Source organism: Peromyscus californicus, unplaced genomic scaffold, assembly GCF_007827085.1.
Source record: "Peromyscus californicus insignis strain IS unplaced genomic scaffold, ASM782708v3 Scaffold_9__1_contigs__length_137607984, whole genome shotgun sequence".
In the NCBI taxonomy this organism is placed as follows: domain Eukaryota; kingdom Metazoa; phylum Chordata; class Mammalia; order Rodentia; family Cricetidae; genus Peromyscus; species Peromyscus californicus.
Window position 1 is genome coordinate 67,707,101 of NW_026294617.1, and position 19,693 is coordinate 67,726,793.

Genomic DNA, 19,693 nt, shown 5'->3' on the forward strand with positions numbered 1-19,693 from the left:
AGAGCCTCTCCTGGTCCAGGTGGTGGTGGGTAGGAGGTGGAGGGGGGGTACCACACGTAGTACAGACAAGCTCTACAGAGAGTCGGGTCTGGGTGCTCTCCAAGAAGCAGACCTTCAGAAGCCAAGAGCCCTGTACCTTCTGTGTGACCTTAAGCCCAAGGAGAGCAGTGACTTGGGGAATCAGCCTAGACCAAGTACTGGTCCCAGTGGGAGCCCAACTTGGTATTGGGGGGGCGGGGGCGCGCGCGCGTTTCCTCTAGAGCCAATATTGCCACAATTTGGGGATGGGGCAGAAATGCCACTAGTCTGTCACAGCTGTAGTGAGCCTGGCCCACATCTCAAGTAACAAAGCTGGGGTCTAACAGTCTTCTTATGACCCTCCCCTCCCAGGAGGCTGTGCATAGGTGTTCTGCAGACCATGAACTGAACGCTAGTCCCAGACATTCATGAGCACAGTGTGAGGCTCCTGACCAACGCCCAGCAGCCCCTTCCTCTCTGGCACTAAGGAGCCCGGAGAAGATGGGGAGGAAAAAGATTCAGATCCAGCGAATCACTGATGAGCGGAACCGCCAGGTGAGGAGGTCCCAGAGCCCCATGTGGTAGGAGAGCAAGGGCAGGGAGCCAGCTTCTGTCACCCATGACCAGCTCTAGAAGAGGGGTTCTTGGAAACCCAGGGACTCACTGGAGGTTGTAAAAGGGAGTGGGTCTGAGTTGGGAGAGGAGCACCTTTGTGTGCCTCTTTAACTCTGCTGGTCTGAGATGGGCCAGGGCCTAACCCCATTGCCACACCCACAGCTCCCTCATCCCAGCAGGAATCTTCCTCTCCTCACCTGGGAGCTGCCCTTCTCAGCCCATTGCACAGAGATGTGGCCTCCTGGCCATCTAAATCCTTCCCCGTCTGAGGCTGGCTCTGGTGTGTCTTGGCTGTGGTCTGGCCAAGGGGTGCCATTTTGTTCCTTTCTAGACCAGGGATTTCCATAGACAGTGGCTGAGTTACCCTAGAGTGGAACTCTAGGGTAGGGGCTATGTCCAGCTATCTATAGGCAGAGGGACTCTGGTCAGACCTGGCCACCCCCCACTCTCCTGCAGGTGACATTCACCAAGCGGAAGTTTGGGCTGATGAAGAAGGCTTACGAACTGAGTGTGCTGTGCGACTGTGAGATCGCCCTCATCATCTTCAACCACTCGAACAAGCTGTTCCAGTACGCCAGCACCGACATGGACAAGGTGCTGCTCAAGTACACAGAGTACAACGAGCCGCACGAGAGCCGCACCAATGCTGACATCATTGAGGTGCGCCTGTGCCCACCTCTGCCTGTGTGTAAACCTGTCTCTTCTCCTGAACCCAGGCCCCAAGGAAGGAGGGGCGTGGCAGCGAAGGCATGAGACATGTGGTCTGCCAGGTCTGAGGAGCATCCTCCTGTCCTCTGCTCTCTCTTTAGCACCTCCTTCCTTCATCCTCTGGGATATTCCTTTTGTGTCTCCCTCGTTCCCGTAACTCCTTTCTGTCCTGTTCCTTTATGAGTCTGTGGCTCTTGCCTTCTGTTTCAGAGTCAAAATGTGAAATGTGGAAGGACGTGAGCTTTGGGATTCATCTCTGATCTTTACTGGCCACATGGCCTTAGGCAGGTGGTTTGGCTTCTCTGGGCCATGGTCTCCTCCACAGAGTGAGCAGTGCTGGCTTACAAGGTTGTTCTGTGAACACACAAGACAGCCAGCTCATACTTCTCACTCTAGGGTGCCAACTTGGGACACAGAGGTTAAGAGCACTGGCTGCTCTTCCAGAAGACCCCAGTTGGATTCCCAGCACCCACATGGCAGCTCACAGCTGTCTGTAACTCCAGTTCCAGGGGATACGACATCCACCTTCTTCTGACCCCACAGGCACCAGGCACTATTGTTGTACACATACATGCAGGCAAAACACACATACACATGAAATAAACTAAAAAATAAAAAAAAAAAAAACAAGCCAGGTAATGGTGCACGCCTTTAATCCCAGCACTTGGGGAGACAGAGGCAGGCGGATCTCTGTGAGTTCGAGGACAGACAGGACTACACAGTGAAACCCTGTCTTGAAAAGATAAATAAATAAAAGTAAAAATGAAGCAAGGGCTGTTGATGGCTTCCCAGGGAAAAGCACTTACTGCTGAACCTGATGAACCTGAGTTTAATTCCCAGGATCCCCGTGGTGGAGGGAAGGGAGCCAGCACCTGCAGCTCGTCCTCTGACATGCACTCATGTGCTGTGGCATGTGAGCTCACACACGTACATAAATAAATGTGATTTAAAAAAAAAATATGAAGCAAGTATCTTTAAAGTTTTGAGCAACCACAGGTACTTAGGTCTGCCACAGATACACTTTAAGGTCACGTGCAAGGCTTTGGCCTCTGGGTGGAGTCTGGGGTGGTACAGAGCAAAAAGCTCCGTAAGTGTAGGTCCTTTGTGCTTTCCTGTATCATCTTCCTCTCCTGTCTCCATCCAGGTCTCTCACCTAAATAGAACCTAGGGTTTGGATGGGCAGAGCCCCCACCCCCAAGCACATCCTTGGGGAGCAGGCTGGGCTTGGCTTCTCCCTAGATGGAGCTGTGGAGCATACCTGCCCCATCCATGCCAGTGCACTAGGTCAGGTCCGCTTCACTCAGGGCCCCAAGGGAACATTGTGTATGTCTGCGGGAGAGGACGGCTCTGAGGGAGGGCTGGAGCTTCGTGGGAGAGAAGGTTGGAGGAGGCGGGAGGGCCCTGGCTGGCTGGCTGACTGAGTGGTGCGGTTGCAGACCCTGAGGAAGAAGGGTTTCAACGGCTGTGACAGCCCAGAGCCGGATGGGGAGGACTCCCTGGAGCAAAGCCCCCTGCTGGAGGACAAGTACCGGCGGGCCAGCGAGGAGCTGGATGGGCTCTTCAGGCGCTATGGGGTGAGCCCTCCTCACCTTTTCTCTGGTCCCCTTCGGCCCCTCCCCCCAGGCGCTGCACAAGAAGCACAGGGAATGTGAGAGCCCTGAGGTGGACGAGGCGTTTGCCCTGACCCCCCAGACGGAGGAGAAGTATAAAAAGATAGACGAGGAATTTGATAAGATGATGCAGAGTTATAGACTGGCCGTGAGTAGTCGCATGGAGGAGAACCTCCTGCGCTGCATGGTGTGGCTTTACCCAGCCTTGCCCGGCCCTCGGCTGCCTCTGGGGTGTCCTCGGCTGAGCCATCTTTGAGCTGGCACTGACCACTGAGGAACTCCTGACCTTGGTCTCGACAACCCTCTTGTAAAGTCCTTCTTGCATAAGCTAGAGAGACAGACAGTGTCCCTTCACCAGCATAATGTGTGCAAATGCCGTGAGTCTTCAGAGGGCAAGCAAGAGTACGTTCTCTGTCCTGTTATTTTGGGGAGAGGCCCCCCTTGGGCTGCTTGGCGCCCATGCCTAAGGCACTCAGCTTTGTTTAACGGAAGCCAGACTGCTAAAGGGAAGCCAGAGAGGGCCTGGAGCTGCTCCGGAAGCAGGCCAGGTGGTGGGTGGCCACTTAGTGAAGCCGTGGTCTGAGCAGCGTGTGAGTTGGGGTCTGTACCCAGGGCACTAACTTGCTCCCGGTGTGTCCTGCCTGGCTGAGGACTAACCCACCTCCACTGGGGGTTCGCAGTCCTGTCTGCGGTGGACAGAGCCTTGCTCTCCTGCCGTGGACCAGTGCTGTACTGTATTGTAAGGTACTCTCACCTTTCTGATGGGAGGAAGGCAGGGCTGCAAGAGGGCTAAGGCAGGGAGCCTGAGCTGCTGGCCCTTGGAGATATAGTCCAGGAAGCAGAGAACCCTTGTGCCTACCCTCTTGGGCAAAGTGGGTCCGGGTGAGAGGTTCACCTGGTGTGACACTGCCCTCCATCTTTCTGTCTAGTCATCTGTTCCGGCCCCCAACTTTGCCATGCCTGTCACAGTGCCCGTGTCCAATCAGAGCTCCATGCAGTTCAGCAATCCTAGTGGCTCTCTGGTCACTCCTTCCCTGGTGACTTCGTCCCTTACGGACCCACGGCTCCTGTCCCCCCAGCAGCCAGCACTACAGAGAAACAGTGTTTCTCCGGGCCTGCCTCAGCGACCTGCTAGTGCAGGTAAGTGGGCTGGAGGGTGAATTGCTGAGGTGGACGTGAGGTGTGGAAGGGCCTCTGAGCTTCCATTTTCAACGGTGGGCCTTCCCTTCACAGCAATCCTGCATGTGTGTGACTCTTGAGGGGAAAAGCCTAGGACTCCTCAGGGCCCCTTCTTCTTGTGCAGTCCCAAGACAAAGCTCATGGTAGCTCTGCTTTTCTCCCAGGAGCCATGCTGGGTGGAGACCTCAACAGTGCTAATGGAGCCTGCCCCAGTCCCGTTGGTGAGTGTAGCTGCCTTCCACAGGGTGGCTCAGAGTGGCCAGGGACCTAGAGGAAAGGGGAGGAAAATGACAGGGCCTGAGCAGGATGCAGCAGAAGATTTTTAGGCCCCTGGATTATTTTGGTGTCTACAGCAGTGACTAGTCAGCAGAGGTGTGGGTCTGAAGAATGGCAGGCAAACCAAGAATGGATTCACAGTGCCACTGGAGTGGAAGGTCCAGCATCCCCCTCCCCCGATTTTTTTTTTTTTTTTTTTTTTTTTTTTTTGAGACAGGTGTCTCTGTGGAGTCCTGGCTGGCCTGGAACTTGCTATGTAGACCCAGATGGCCTCAAATTCATAGAATCCACCTGCCTCTGCCTCCAAGTGCTGGAATTAAAGGCATGTGCCACCACGTCTGGCCATGGTCCCGCATTTTCAAATTAAATGGGGCATCTTGTCGGGATCAGGACTTGCCTAGACAAATGGTAGGCACGCATGTACCACCCATGCACACAGGCCTCTGTGCTCCCATGGAGTCCCTGTACAGATATGTACCAGAGTCAGAGCTGCTGCTGCTCCTGTGCCCAGCCACTTCGAGCCACTCTTCCTCCGTGCTGGTGTCAGGCTGATGACCTTCTCATGTCTCCGTTGACGTCACCCTGTCATTCTTGCCATTCCCAGAGTGAGCTTGGAGTTGGGGTAGAGACAGCAAACACACTTGGAGAGTAACTGTGTGCTCTCGGGGGACAGAGCAAGGTGGGATTTCACACTGTAGTCACTGCCTACATTCCTGAACCTTAGACTCCTCCAGCTCAGTCGCAGCCAACGTGCCAGCCACCTCTTTCCTGTCTTGGTCATTGTGGGTTCTGTGTAAAGGGTGGATGTGAGGATATCTCAGCAAAAGTTGTGCATTGGAGTCATGAAATCATGTACTAGAGGTACACCCCTTCCTTTCCTTGCTCATGGGCCCAGGAGTCCAGCGTTGGGCACTGAATGAGATGCCCTGGGCGAGGCATCAGTTCTCTTTCAACTGGTGCCGTGTTTCCTCCTCTGCCCATCCTATGCACCTCACCTGGCTGATATGAACATGTGTGAGATACTGTGTGTGGAAGGCCTGTACCTGGCAGAACAAATATAAAAGATGGTTGTGATGCCTTTATCCCCAGTCTAGTTATGGTAGTGACCGTATCATCAGCCCCTGGTGCCAGCAACACCATTACCAGCAGTCAGTGGTCTGTCTTCCCCAAGGCTGCAGGCTTGTCTTGTACTGATCAAAAGCACAGAGTTCTAGCTCCTGGCAAGGAAACACTCTAAATGATTGGCTAGCCCTGGTGATCAGGGCTCTTCAATGAAGGCCAGATCGTCGTCTGCCACCTTTTCCCACTCTGGTCCTTGTATGCCCTGTGTGAAGTGAAGAGTGCTAGGCCTGGGCAAAGGCATGGCTGTAGGACTCGCTCATGTGCCCAGGGCTGGCAGTGACCCTGGTTGCTTTTTTAGTTCTACCTCTGGCCTACCTCTACACTCCCCCTGGCCCCATCACTTTGGCTTAGAAGCTGACTTTGGACTAAGTGATTGGGGACCAAGGCTTTAGGCAGTTCAGTGCCCATGTTGAGCCCTGGCTTGCCTCTTGAGGGCCTCCAGGTGGCAGAGATGCCTGTCTGGGGCAGTTGGCAGGGACAGAGGCAGGCCTGCATTTCTTCTCTCCTCATCTCACCTCTCCAGGGAATGGCTACGTCAGTGCCCGCGCTTCCCCTGGCCTCCTCCCTGTGGCCAATGGCAACAGCCTAAACAAAGTCATCCCTGCCAAGTCTCCACCCCCACCCACCCACAACACCCAGCTCGGAGCCCCCAGCCGCAAGCCTGATCTGCGGGTCATCACTTCCCAGGGAGGCAAAGGGTTAATGCATCATTTGGTGAGTGGGTTTCTGGGCTATGGCAGGGGCTGGGAGGTGGGAAGAGAAGAGTGACCTCTAGCAAGAGAAATGAAGGTTAGTGGCATGTAGGACTTCTTGAGAAAGAGCGCACATAGCTTTTTTGTGAACTTTGTCTTCCCTGAGGGCCTTCTGTGAGGTTGGAATGCAGTAGTACCGGCCAGAGGGTAGTAGAAATGAGCAGGAGGTAGGAGAGAAGGTTCTGGGATGGAGAGGGTGATAAAAGGAATTCACACTGCGTCATGAGAATAAGGACACAGTGTCTGGCTGGTGGAGACCAGGATAGAGCATTGCCTGGATATCAGATGGCCAGAATACCTAGCTATCCTTTGGGGTCAGAAAGAACAGTCTGCTCTCAGGCAGACAGGTGGATGGGGTGGCTGTGTGGGAAGGGCAGAAGCCATAGCCTGAACATCCTCTTGGTTTTATTTCTGCTCCCAGACTGAGGACCATTTAGATTTGGTAAGTGTGGCTGAGACATTAGCAGTGCCTTTGGGTTCCAGCTTTGCCCCATGTTATTCAGTCTACAGCATGCGTATGTGTCCCAGTCTTCTCCCTCTGTGTTTAATGTGTGACGTTTAGTTCTTGGTTGTTTGTCAAGAGTTGTGCTTAGCTGAGTGGGATACTGAGGTGAACAGGGCAGCGGGAAGGGCTGGACATGGCATGCATGTGGATCTGCGTGTGCATGTGTCTATGTATTACTGCATTTATTCAGATAGGTGTGTGTGTGTGTGTGTGTGTGTGTGTGCGCGCGCGCGCGTGCGCGCATCTGGAAAAGAGCATGAGGCAATCCCCAGGCCTTTGAGGCCCCAGCCAAATGCCTGAATTGAGCCCTTGGGTCCCACTGGCAGCCTGACTCCACATAGGTCCATGCAACATTGGAACCCAAGACACAGACCTAATCCTTACAAGAAAATCTAGGAAAGTCCATTTTCCAGGGAAGCTGAGGCCCGAGGCAGGACTGGAGTTGTTTTTAGCAAGGACTTCCCTGCCTGCCTGTTTACTTGCTCCTACCCTGAGCCCATCTTACAGGCACTTAGAGACGTCCACAACCCCTCCCCATGCTTACATATCCACTGCCAGCCAGGAAAGAGGAGGGTGCTTCCCCGCCCCCCAGCTTGCTGACAGGAGGCCAGAAAGGCTGGAAAAGGCAAGCAGGCTTTGGCGGCCAACACACCGGCAGTTTCGGCCCCAGCATGGAGTTGGAATAAACAAGTGACTCAGCAGCAGATGGAGCTGACAGCCCTACACACGTGTGTGCATACGTGCAGTCACATGCCACCCCAGATCCCACATCCCATTCACAGATGTCAGTATACATCTCCTGGGGCATCTGCTACTGTAACAGGTGTAGAGAAGACCCCAGTGGTCCTACCCAAGGGAGGACCACATCTCTTCCTTTCGGGAACCAGGGCAGTGTTCATATTGGAGTGTTCATATTGAGCTCCAGGCTGCTCGTGTGCCTTCCTTTCTGCATGGGTGCAGATGCAAGTGAATCTGTGTGCATGTTTTTCTCTGTGAGTCTTTGGGCCTCCAAACACACTAACTTGGTGTTTGTGTCTGTGGGCCTCCGTGTATGGTACCTTCCCTTGGAATTCAGGGACCTAGTTCAGGTGTAGTATGGTGGGCCACCTTGAGGCAGCCCACCCATTTGCCATCTCTTGACAGACAGTTTTTTCCTACAGAACAATGCCCAGCGCCTTGGGGTCTCCCAGTCTACCCACTCGCTCACCACCCCAGTGGTTTCCGTGGCAACACCAAGTTTACTCAGCCAGGGCCTCCCCTTCTCCTCCATGCCCACTGCCTACAACACAGGTGAGTGCTCGCGTAAACTTGGTGTATTGTGCACTTGTACTTGGGGCAGATGAGCTGCCAGAGAAGGAGGATTAGAATGCTGATAGGCCCCAATCTGAGGAAGGCCTCAAACAGATGCAAGCAGAATGCCAGGCTCCGGGTGTAGCTCAACTGGTTAAGTGTTTGCCTTGCAGGCACGAAGCCTTGGGTTCAGTTTCTAGCACTTTATGACCAGATGTGGTAGCACTTGCCTGTAATCTGAGCACTCAGGAGGTGGACACCAGAGGGTCAGAAGTTCAGCATCACCCTCAGCTGCATAGGGGTTAGAGTCCAGTTCGAGCTACATGAGACCTTGTCTCAAAAATAAAATGGAGCCGAGCGACGGGGGTGCACGCCTTTAATCTCAGCACTCGGGAGGCAGAGCCAGGCGGATCTGTGAGTTCGAGGCCAGCCTGGTCTACAGAGTGAGATCCAGGACAGGTACCAAAACTACACAGAGAAACCCTGTCTCGAAAAACAAACAAACAAACAAACAAAAAATGGGCTAAAGAAAGTGCTCAAGGGGGCTGGAGAGATGGCTCAGAGGTTAAGAGCACTGGCTGCTCATCCAGAGGTCCTGAGTTCAATTCCCAGCACCCACATGGTGGCTCACAACCATCCGTAATGAGATCTGGCGCCCTCTTCTGGCCTGCAGGGATACACGCAAACAACACTGTATATATAATAAATAAATAAATCTTAAGAAAAAGAAAGAAAGAAAGAAAGTGCTCAATAGTTAGGAATACTTACTGCCCTTTCAGAAAGCCAAGGTTTGATTCCTAGAACACACATTGGGTTACTCACAACTACCTGTAGCTCCAGCTCCAGGGAATCCAAGACCCTCCTCTGGCCTCTGAAGATACCTGCACACATGTGGCATACACACACACACACACACACACATCTTTTTTTAAGTTTATAAACAGAGAAACAACAAAATTCTTGGGTAAATTTGAACTTCAGATAAAACAAGTACTTTCTTAGTCTTACATATATCCCAAAGACATTCTTTGTGCTAAAGTATTTTTTATTCATTCATTATTTGTTTATTTATTTACTTTGGTTTTTGTTTGGTTGGTTGTTTGGTTGGTTGGTTTGGTTTTTTGAGACAGGGTTTCTCTGTGTAGTTTTGTGCTTTTCCTGGGAATTGAACCTGGGTCCTGTGGAATAGCAGCCAGTGTGTGCCACTACCGCAAGTCACAACCTTGCTTTTTAAATTTATTTTTTGTTTTGTTTGTTTGTTTCGAGACAGGGTTTCTCAGTGTAGCTTTGGTGCCTGTCCTGGATCTCACTCTGTAGACCAGGCTGGCCTCGAACTCACAGAGATCCGCCTGCCTCTGCCTCCCGAGTGCTGGGATTAAAGGCGCGCGCCACCACTGCCTCGCTATTTTTTTTTTGAGACAGGGTTTCTCCATGTAGTTTTGGTGCCTGTCCTGGATCTCGCTCTCTAGACCAGGCTGGCCTCGAACTCACAGAGATCTGCCTGCTTCTGCCGCCCGGCTATTTATTTATTTGCTTGTTTGTTTGTTTGCTTTGTGCTAAAGTATATCCCAAAGACATACTTATGGCTTTTTTTTAAATGCATTGTTTATCTGAAATTTACTTTTAACTGAGTATCTTTTATTTTTAGTATAGGTCCTTATAGAAGAGTAACTTCTGTCCAGTGTGAGGCAGGCAGGACAGAGAGGTGGCCTGAGCAGATGATTCAGGCCACCAGGCTAATAGACTTGAGGCTTGAGCCTGGGGAGGAGGACATGGTTAGTGCAGCAAAGCTTCCTGGAGGGGAAGAAAGTGAGGGAGGAGGCTGGGAGTGCAGAGTGGGTTTGCTAGTTTCCTGAGGGCCTGGCTCAGTGCAGCAGTGAGTGGGGGGCAGGATAAGGCTGCTGAGGGCTGGGTGGGTCTAAAGGTGACCAGGTACCCGGGGCATGGGAAAGGCCTCTGGGGAGAAGAACTCTGCTTGGACACAGTCAGGCTGACGTGGGTCTCAGGCTTGTTCTGGCGTGTTAGCCACTTGTACTGTCCCCAGATGGTGTGTGATGCCCCCGGCCGTCCTGGCCTGTGGTTCACACTGCTGTGTCTGTCGGGAAGGACCTGCTGATAGGGAAGTGCTTTGTCCCCTCGTGTCGGAGCTTTCGTGTGGCAGTAGGCTCTTTCCCGAGGAGGCCTTCGTCATCCCTTTCCCCCGACCACTGGCCCTCATAGTTGAGTGTCCTGTGCTCAGACTCTTGTGGTGGTGAGAGTAAACTGGACCAGAAGACCCCAAACTCTTCCACCCCCCTAAGCTCTCATAGAGCCGAAGAGTGTTAAGATACAGATTCCGCTACAGATGTCCACAGAGCCCACCTTTATTCCCCTTCCCAGCAGTGGGAGAAATCCTGAGTGGCAGGCAGCAGGCTTTGTCATGCTTCTACCGGGGGCAGGCTATTGATGAGTCTGGGCAGATTTTTCCTGCCCAAATGTCTCTGCTCCCTGTTCCTTGGATGCTTCACATGCATACCCACTCCCAGGTTATTGTATCCTGAGGCTGGGAAAGGGCTGCTGTGGGCCTATCTCCTGTCAGGGAATATTGGTAGATGAGAGGACCATGAGGCTCTTCTGGCCTGCCCCCCCCCCCCCCCACCAAGGCTAAGGAGAAGTCTTCTTCCTGAGTCTAATGGGGGAGTGGGCTAAACACAGATCAGGTCTCCTTGGAAGCTTTGTTTGGGAATCCGTGGTGGCTCTCTGTGCTCTTCCCACTCAGTCTTGTGAAACAGGAAGGAAGTTTATGTCAGTAAACCTGAAACAGGCTCGCTCTCACCAGAGCTGGCCATGGACTCCAGCTTTGGCCTCTGAGAAAGCAAGACTCCAGCTCCTATTGCCACAGGAGTAGCTAAACAGACTGCTGCCAGCAGCAGCAGACATTTGTAGATGCCCCATATTGTGTAAGCCAAACTCCAGCAGGTGCTGGCCGACCTGCTCTGGTCATAGCCTGCGTAAGAGATGGGCCTGGCCCTTGTGGAGACAAGCTTTAGAAGTCTGTCTGTGGTGACTACAAGAGTACTTGAGGAAGCAGCCAGGTGGCCTGGGGGTGACCTCTTGGCCCTTAGGAAATAAGCTTCCGGGCTGGAGAGATGGCTCAGAGGTTAAGAGCACTGGCTGCTGTTCTTCCAGAGGTCCTGAGTTCAATTCCCAGCAACCATGTGGTGGCTCACAACCATCTGTAATGAGATCTGGTGCCCTCTTCTGGCCTGCAGGGACACATGCAGGCAGAACACTGTATACATAATAAACAAATAAATATTAAAAAAAAAAAAGGGAATAAGCTTCCCAGTAGATAGGGCTAGTGTGGTGGGATGGGGCAAGACTCAGCTGGATAGTTCTGACCTCCCTGAGGTTCTGGGCCTGGCGCCCTGGTTTATAGAATAAGCGTTAGGTGTTCTGGGGATGGGGCAAGACTCAGCTGGATAGTTCTGGCCTCTCTGAGGTTCTGGCCTGGCTCCCTGGTTATAGAATAAGCGTTAGGTGTCCTGGGTCCACCGTCTGCTCTTATGCCGCTCTTTTTTGTTTTTGATTTTGTTTCGTTGGTTTGGTTGGTTTTGGGTTCTTTTGAGGCAGGGTTTTTCTGTGTAGCTCTGGCTGTCCTGGATCTTGCTCTGTAGACCAGGCTGGCCTCAAACTCACAGAGATCCTCCTGCCTCTGCTCCTGAGTGCTGGCATTAAAGCATGCACCACCCCTGGCTCTCTTACATTGCCTTTAAAAAACCAGTAATCGCCGGGCGGTGGTGGCGCACGCCTTTAATCCCAGCACTCGGGAGGCAGAGGCAGGCGGATTTCTGTGAGTTCGAAACCAGCCTGGGCTACAGAGTAAGTTCCAGGAAAGGCGCAAAGCTACACAGAGAAACCCTGTCTCAGAAAAACCAAACCAAACAAAAACAAAACAAAAAAACAGTAATCAAGTGTCTGGAGAAGTTAAGAGTACTGGCTGCTCCTCAGAGGACTCGGCTTCAATTCCCAGCACCCACATGGCAGCTTACAGCTGTCTCTAACTCCAGTTCCAGGGGATACAACATCCTCACACATATATACATACAGTCAGAGCACCAAATGCACTTAAAATAAAAATAAATTATTTTTTTAAATAATAGGAAAAAAAAACTTAAAACAAAAATGTCAAAAAACTAGTAACTAGCATTGACCAGGCTAGAGTGAGGTTTAAATGTACTAGAAAAAGCTGGGCATAGTAGTGCACACCTTTAATCCTAGTACTCAGGAGGCAGAGGCAGGCAGATACTGTGAGTTAGAAGCCAACCTGCCCTACATATTGAGTTCCAGGTCAGCCATGGCTACATAGTGAGACCCTGTCTCAAAAAAAAAAAAAAAAAAAAAAAAAATGTGGAGAGGTCTGGGGTGCAGAGCAGAGCAGTGGTTAGTGCTTGCCTGTGTAAGACCTGTACTGTGGAAGAACAATAAATAGAAGTAGTGAAGTGCCCAGAGTTCTCACAAGTGCTGCCACTAGCTCTTCCTGTGAACAGGCAGCTCCTCAAAGCTGAGGCTGCACCTGTCTCCTGTGCGCAGTGGTGTTGGGTGAATTGTGGAATGTTCACGGGAACCCAGGGCCATTGCTGTCCTGCTATAGACAGTATTTGACCAGGATCTCACAGTGAGTGGCGGATGCCAAGCATCTCCCCTCAGCTCCAGCTGGGAATGTTGCAGAGGTCAAATCATCTTCCTGCACAGACAGGGCTGCGGAACATGGGTTGGGGTGACTGGACAGTCCATCTCTTCCTAGCATGTCCTCCCACTGTGCACACATCCCTGTGGCTCTATGGAAGGCATTTCTAAATACCTCAAATAGGATGCACATGAGGCACATGAGCTGTGTGAAAGGTGAGGTGCTTAACTGGTCACTTAACAGGGCAGATGTCACAGTGTCGTCCTTAACATCAGTGCTCGTATAGAGCTAGACAACGCAATGTCCCCAGCGTCGGCCCGGAAGCCCCTTTTTGTAGACCCGTTTCTTCTGTCTGTGTGAGCAGCAGCTTGAGCCCTGCTGGGAGAGTCTAGACATGTGGGACCAGGGCCGAAGGGGAAATACCTGTGGCCAGGGTCCCCCCAGAACTCCCGGCTGCCTCTCCGCCGCTGATGCTGGACAGGCAAAGAGACTGCAGTTAGACGGATACCGGGCCTTCTCCATTGCCCTGCCTCATTTCTTTTTGTAACTGTCCTTGTAAAAGCAATACTTGATTGCTTCTTTAAACAGATAGTATTTTAAAACCCACTTGTCTTCTCACCCTGTCAAAGAAAGCAGTGCCTTGAATGTCTTCACTCTTTCCCATCTGTGGTTAGACACCACCTCTCCTCCCCCAGAGGGCTGGGTGAAGTGCTCCCCATCAGGTTCCCTCGCTCTCTCTTACTGCAGATTACCAGCTGCCCAGTGCAGAGCTATCCTCCTTACCAGCCTTCAGCTCACCTGCGGGGCTGGCACTAGGCAATGTCACCGCCTGGCAACAGCCCCAGCAGCCCCAGCAACCACAACAACCACAACCGCCACAGTCACAACCACAGCCACAGCCGCCACAGCCACAGCAGCCACCTCAGCAACAGCCCCACTTGGTCCCCGTGTCTCTCAGCAACCTCATGTGAGTCTTTGGGGCGCTTTCCACAGGGATGGTGGGGGACGAGGGGCAGGTCTCCTTGGAGTTGTTCAGTAAGTGGCAGTCATGAGCCCTTGTTCCCAGGCAGCAGGGCTGAGGGTGTGGGCTTTAAAGATGGTGTGGACAGAGTGGAGCTAACGCTCGTTTCTCTTCTTCCCTTTGACACTGTCTCCCTCTTCTCCCGACTCCTGCTCTCATTGTCTTTGTTTTCACCTTTGGTGACTTCTGCCCACTTTTCTGTTACTGCCTCTTGTGTCTCTGACCCCTGAACTCCAGCCCAGGCAGCCCCTTGCCCCATGTGGGTGCTGCCCTCACCGTCACCACGCACCCCCACATCAGCATCAAGTCAGAACCAGTGTCCCCAAGCCGCGAGCGCAGCCCTGCACCTCCTCCACCAGCTGTGTTTCCAGCTGCCCGCCCTGAGCCTGGCGAAGGTCTCAGCAGCCCAGCTGGAGGACCCTATGAGACCGGGGACCGGGATGATGGACGGGGGGACTTTGGGCCCACACTGGGCCTGCTGCGCCCAGCCCCAGAGCCTGAGGCTGACGGCTCAGCTGTGAAGAGGATGCGGCTGGATACTTGGGTACTGTAATGTTGCCCTTCTGTCTGCCAGTGTCCGCGTCACCCGGGGACTGCCCCACATGCACTCAGCCTGCTTTCTTTCCCACCTGAGAGGCCTTGTGGCCGGCACTCCTCTTGGGTCAGTTCTCGCAGCCCTGGACTCTCCCTGCAGCATTGCCCCTGCTCAGTGACCCCCAGCTGGCCTTGCCCTAGAGTTTAACCCCTTGGGAGAGGGTTGGGGTGCATCCTGTAGGCCACACTTCCCCTCACATCACCTTCTCCATCTCCTCTCTTCACAGACATTAAAGTGACGGTTCCCACTCCCTCCTCTCAGCTTCCCTGATGAAGAGTTGACAATCTCACCGCCCACCCCTCCCTGCCCTGGGCTCCTCCCGCTCGACCCCCACTTCCTTTCTTCTGCTCCATGTCCTGTTGATGGTTACATTTGTGTATAATTATATTATTATTATTATTATTATTATTATTATTATTATATTTTTAAATTCGAACTCTCGCTTTAGAGAGAGGGTTGCTCTTGCCCCTTTCTTGGCCCTACCATTTTCACTGGTGGGGAACTCTCTTTATTGCGGGAAAGGGGGGGGACACTTTGCACGTTGTACACATATGCTGCAGGAAGGGGGGGCGGTAGGCCTTGGAGAAGGACAGGTGCCGAGCCCTGCATGTGGAGCCCTCCCATCCCATTCCCAGATAGACGTAAAGAACCAAAAACTATCCAACAACAAAAACCCGGACAGTAGACTGAAACCCCGGAGCTGGCTCGATGGTGGGTTTGCGTCTCGGACAGGAAGAGGCAGAAACTCTGTTTCTGGGCTGTTCACGGCAAATAACCCATCTTGGTCCCTCCAGCTTCCTGCAGACACGCCACACTCTCTGAATCTGTGTGCTGCACCCCAAGATCTGGGTGCTAGGAAGGCTGCCTGGGAATCTGAGGCCAGGGCGGGGGCTTGAGGTGGGAACCTCTCTGGAAGTGACTTGAGAGAGAGAGAGCTGTAGAAAGAGGGCGGATGAGGGCAGGACTGGGTGTGGTGACCCGGGGCCCTACCCCTGGCTTTCCCTTTAAGATGTACAGTGCAATAGCTCCCCATCCCTCAGTCTACCCCAGCCCTAGAAAGCTGGCCATGTACTGGAAGAGTTGGGGAGAGGACCTTCAGAAGTGGCCCCAGGGTGGGCCAGAGTCAGCCTTTGGTTCCCTGGGGCACTGAGGGCCAGAGGCTGGTCAGGGGCAGGCATGGGGAGGGCATCTCTGCTTTGTGTACCCATACCCGGAAAAGTGCACATTGGGCACACAGCATGGTCTGTGGAGCTAGAGGTCCCGAGAGATGAGGCCCCTGAGGCCCCTCCCCAGTCAGCTCCTGCCCCTGACCACCTCCCAGCTCTTCGCCGCCTGCTCCTTGTCTCGCTACCTCCTGTCCCTCCACCTCCAGGCCACGCCCCAAACCTGCCCTCTTGCTACTGTAATTGTAAATAGCGACCTTCCGAAATGTTAGTGGTTAACAGTCCAGGAAACTGTTGTGTTGTTTGTTGTTGTTGTTGTATTGATATGAAATGAGATTCTATTTTTGTCAAAGTATATTGTAATAATAATGACTCAAATGGCCCGTACTGTACAGATGGGATTCTTCTGCTCTTCTTCTTGCCTTCCTCTCCAGACCTGTGCTTTGTCGCCTCCTCAGGGGCCTCAGGCAAGCACCGGGGCAGTGCAAGTGCAAGCATCGGGTCCTTGGGCCTCTTGCTGAATCTGAGATCAAACTGGAGGGAATAGAACACCCCCAGCCTGCTCTCTGTCACCACCCCTCCCCTCTGCCTCCTCCCCCAGGAAGGGGACTGGAGACAGCACACACTCCCTTGGAGCTTCCTCCCAGTTGGAGGGTAGAGGAAGACAAGGCTCAGTGCTGTAGGAAGATGTCTTTGCCCACCTGTGACCCAGCCTTTCGAAGTATTTTGACGCTTGATACAGGGAAGGAGCCAGCAGCAGAGGGTGTGAGCATGCTCATGCGGGCGGATCTGGGTGCACCCTGTGTTTATGTGTTTGTGTGCAGCTGTGTGGGTGTACCTTTGAGTGCCTCTGAGTCCAGTGGGTGTGTTCTCAAATCTTGTGTGACTCAGGCTCCAAGGGCCTCTGTGTCTGTGTGGCTGGGTGTATTCACACAGGGGTAGGTGGCTTCCAACCGTGGCTCTCACTCCTCGCTTCCCTGGGCTGCTCTCGGTCCTGAAACATTTGTACTGGAGTTGTAGGGAGTTGCTAGTTGGCCACCCCGCTTCTCCCCACAGCCTACCTCCACAGGGCCTCACTCCAGGAGCTCTGCCTCCATATGGCTGTCCACTAGTCCCACCCAGACCAGTTCTGGCCCTGGAGTTCTGACTTGTTTGTGGAGCAGACTCAAGTTCCTCTTCCTCCTAGGAGCTTTGCTTTCCATATTTACCCGGAGTTTTACCCCAGTAGCTGACCAGGCAAGGGTGTCACATACATGCCTTGTCTTCCCACCCCTCCTCACAGTTCCTAGAGGGAGTTTGAAGACTTGCTTAAGGTTTTGAAAGAAGCCAGGGTGTAGTCCTGTGCACATACACTCCCTTTGAAAGCAGCTGGCACATTGTAGGCCCTCAGTAAATGGTGAGTGGGTGAATGATAGGTGCTCAATAAATATGGAATCACTGGCCTCTTCCTTCTCAGGCCCACCTTTCTAGGCTGAGCTTGGCCACCATGACACAAACTGGGATGAGGCCCCCGAAGTTCACAGTGTGCCACTCAGCAGTTTGCCATCTGCTTCCTGAAAGCAAACCTGGCTTCTGATTGCCGTGAGTGTGTGTGTGTGTGTGTGTGTGTGTGTGTGTGCGCGCTCATCTCTGTCCCTGACAGTAGGGACAGTCTGTGAATGAGTATGTGGCGTTCCTGCAGTTCAGTATCTCCGGGTTTCTCCTGGGGCTGTGTAGGGGCTTCTGGCTGGCCAGGTAATGGATCCCTGGGAACCCAGACCTCAAATGAGGACTTACCTTCTTCCTCTCACAAGCCAAATTTGCCTCCTTTCCACTCCCTCTGCAAAACTGGGTATTTGCCAAAGTAGCCTCTGGCGTCATCCAGTGCCCTTCCCACCCAGGTTTCCCTCGGCTTTCAGGGATAGTGGGACCGAGGGCCATGCCCACATGCCTCAGTGGAACACATTCCCTCAGCCCCCGGCAGTGCACTCAACCACCCCTCCCCACCTTGGACAGGAAAGAAGAAAGATGCACCTTCTCTTGCTGATTATTTATTTGTTTGGAGAGACAGAAATGATGTAAAAGTATCTCAAAATCTCTCTATCTCTCTATATTTTTAACCGACTCTGGAACCCCCTGTGGGGGAATGTAGGCTCTCCTGGAGGCTGGGCGCCCCTTCTACCCCCTTCTGCCTCCTGCTTTAGCAGAGGGATGGGACTTAATGGGGCAGGAGGGCCAAGATTCCCAAGGAGGGTCTGAATTCTCTACCCCATTCAAGTCCCGGAGAGAGGGAAGTAGGGAGGGGTGGGGCCAGCCAAGAGGTGGCCCATCCCCAAACTTGACAATCACCCACACTCCTGGCTCCTGGGTCTTGGGGCAGGGTGAGTCCAAGTGTGTGGTTGTTGAATTGTTTTCATTATTTCCGTGCTGTACGGTGATGCTTTCTAGTATTCTGCACATTAAGAAGAGACAAAGTCCTCGAGATTCTTACGAGCTTGGTTTGAAAAGTCTTTCCTATATTTGTTGTAAAGAGGTTTACTATTAAAAGAAAAAGGAACACGTTTCTGATACCTCAGCTTGGGTTTGGATTTCTTTGGTGCGGCGAGTCGGGGGAGGAAGACCTGGTGTCCCTAGCAGAGTGAGTGGCTGTCGGAGGGCAGGCTGTGAGGGAGTGATGTCAGGCTTCTCGGGCACTCTTAAGGTAGAGGCAGCCCCAGGACTGTGGAGAGGCGGTCCAGGTAGAAGCCTTGAAAGGGATCCTGCAAACAGGAAAAATGAATGTTCCTAGGGTTAGGGCCACCCTTCCCACTGGAAGTCTTTCTTAGCTGACTTCCCTTGGTACAGTTAGCCAGGTGGAGCGCACCTTCAGAGTCCTCCAGTGCCCCTCGGCACAGCACCGTGCCCCCTCCTCCTCACAGCACAGCCGGGCTGTCAGCAGATTCGGCAACTGTGGAAGCCTGAGAAACTGCTCTGCACCTGGTTCTTGTCATGTGCTGAAGCAGCAGAGTGAGTGAGGGCCTTTGCTCGGTGGCTAGACTGCCCTACAGTGTTAAGATGGCCCGGTCTCCTGACAGGGTTGCTGTGAGAGGACAGGAGTCAAGTCAGGCAAGGCACAGAATGTCCTCGAGCCTCAGATTTCCATATTGCAAAATACTTACCATCTGTGGTGGCCCTGGCTTTCTCACAAGGTCACTGGATTTCACCTCACGTCTTCCTTAGCAGTGGCAAAGAGATGCTGTCCTGACTAAGGAAGGGTTAATATGATATTGTCCTCTAGGCTCGGGCTGTAGCTCAGTTGATTGAATGCTTGCCTAATTCAGTCTCCAGTACCACATAAAAGCATAGTAGCACACACTAGTAATTCTAAGTATAGGCAGGAGAATCAGAAGTTCAAGGTCATCCTCAGCTCCATAGGGTTATGAGACCCTGTCTAATAGAAAAAGATATCACTGCCCTCCAGAGGCTATCAGCAGCTCCCACAGTGGCCCCCACTATGCCTGCATCCATGCCTTTGTTACCACACTGAGTGACCAATAGAAGAAGGCGGCAGTTCATGGTATGTCCTTTAGAATGGGAAGTGTGGCTTCTGCTGCTCCTGTTACCTGTCCTTATGTTAAGCTGTACACCAGCCCTGTGAAAAGCCCACATGCCAAGGACTCACGGCCTCCTACCAGCTGCCATTCGAATGAGGTCATCTCCTCCAGCAGTATAGCTGCCTAACTTTTCCAGAAGTTGCTCCAGGAAAGGACCTACGGGTAAGATGTACTGCCCAGCTCAGCCATGCCCAGGGGAAGGACTTCTTCTCCGAGGTGACCTCACAAGGCAAAAGCTTGGCAAAATCTTTCTGCTCAGTGCATCTCCCATCCACCTCAGACTGGCCTGCTCTTCCTTCCTAGAAGGTATCGGGATAAGCCTTCCTGTTGTTCACAGAGACTTCCTGTTCCCTCTCCTGGTGTTTTCTCAGTCCCTGTGTAGTTCAGTGGGATCTTGGGGCCGGTTCTGGCCAGTGGACTAATGAGCTGTGATGTGTGTCCCTTCTGAAGCACAGGTGATCCCTGCTGTTTCCCTGTCTTGAGCGTTGTGGAAGAGCATGTCAGTGTGAAGTGCCGCGTATCAAAGCAGTCTGGGTTGGGGGTCTGACGCCCTCTTCTGGCCTCTACAAACACTGCATGCCAGTGGTGCACAGACATG

At 52.9% G+C, this 19,693-nt stretch overlaps 1 protein-coding gene across 8 annotated transcripts in view; it reads left to right on the forward strand.

The window, feature by feature from the left end:
• The window catches only part of Mef2d (myocyte enhancer factor 2D), a 30,741-nt gene extending 12,664 nt beyond the window's left edge, over positions 1–18,077 (forward strand). For 6 of the 8 annotated variants that reach the window (XM_052729897.1, XM_052729893.1, XM_052729894.1 and 3 more), the window contains exons 2-12: positions 391–573; positions 1,090–1,293; positions 2,778–2,915; positions 3,881–4,091; positions 4,295–4,351; positions 6,052–6,242; positions 6,702–6,722; positions 7,946–8,075; positions 13,492–13,711; positions 14,003–14,309; positions 14,587–18,077. In XM_052729897.1, the coding sequence (XP_052585857.1) occupies positions 520–573; positions 1,090–1,293; positions 2,778–2,915; positions 3,881–4,091; positions 4,295–4,351; positions 6,052–6,242; positions 6,702–6,722; positions 7,946–8,075; positions 13,492–13,711; positions 14,003–14,309; positions 14,587–14,598 (1,545 nt within the window). In that variant the 5' untranslated portion in view covers positions 391–519 and the 3' untranslated portion in view covers positions 14,599–18,077. Of the gene's footprint in view, positions 1–390; positions 574–1,089; positions 1,294–2,777; positions 2,916–3,880; positions 4,092–4,294; positions 4,352–6,051; positions 6,243–6,701; positions 6,723–7,945; positions 8,076–13,491; positions 13,716–14,002; positions 14,310–14,586 lie in introns of those variants that run through there. The other 2 variants (XM_052729899.1, XM_052729900.1) reach the window with 2 other exon arrangements.
• The last annotated feature ends 1,616 nt before the right edge of the window (positions 18,078–19,693 follow it).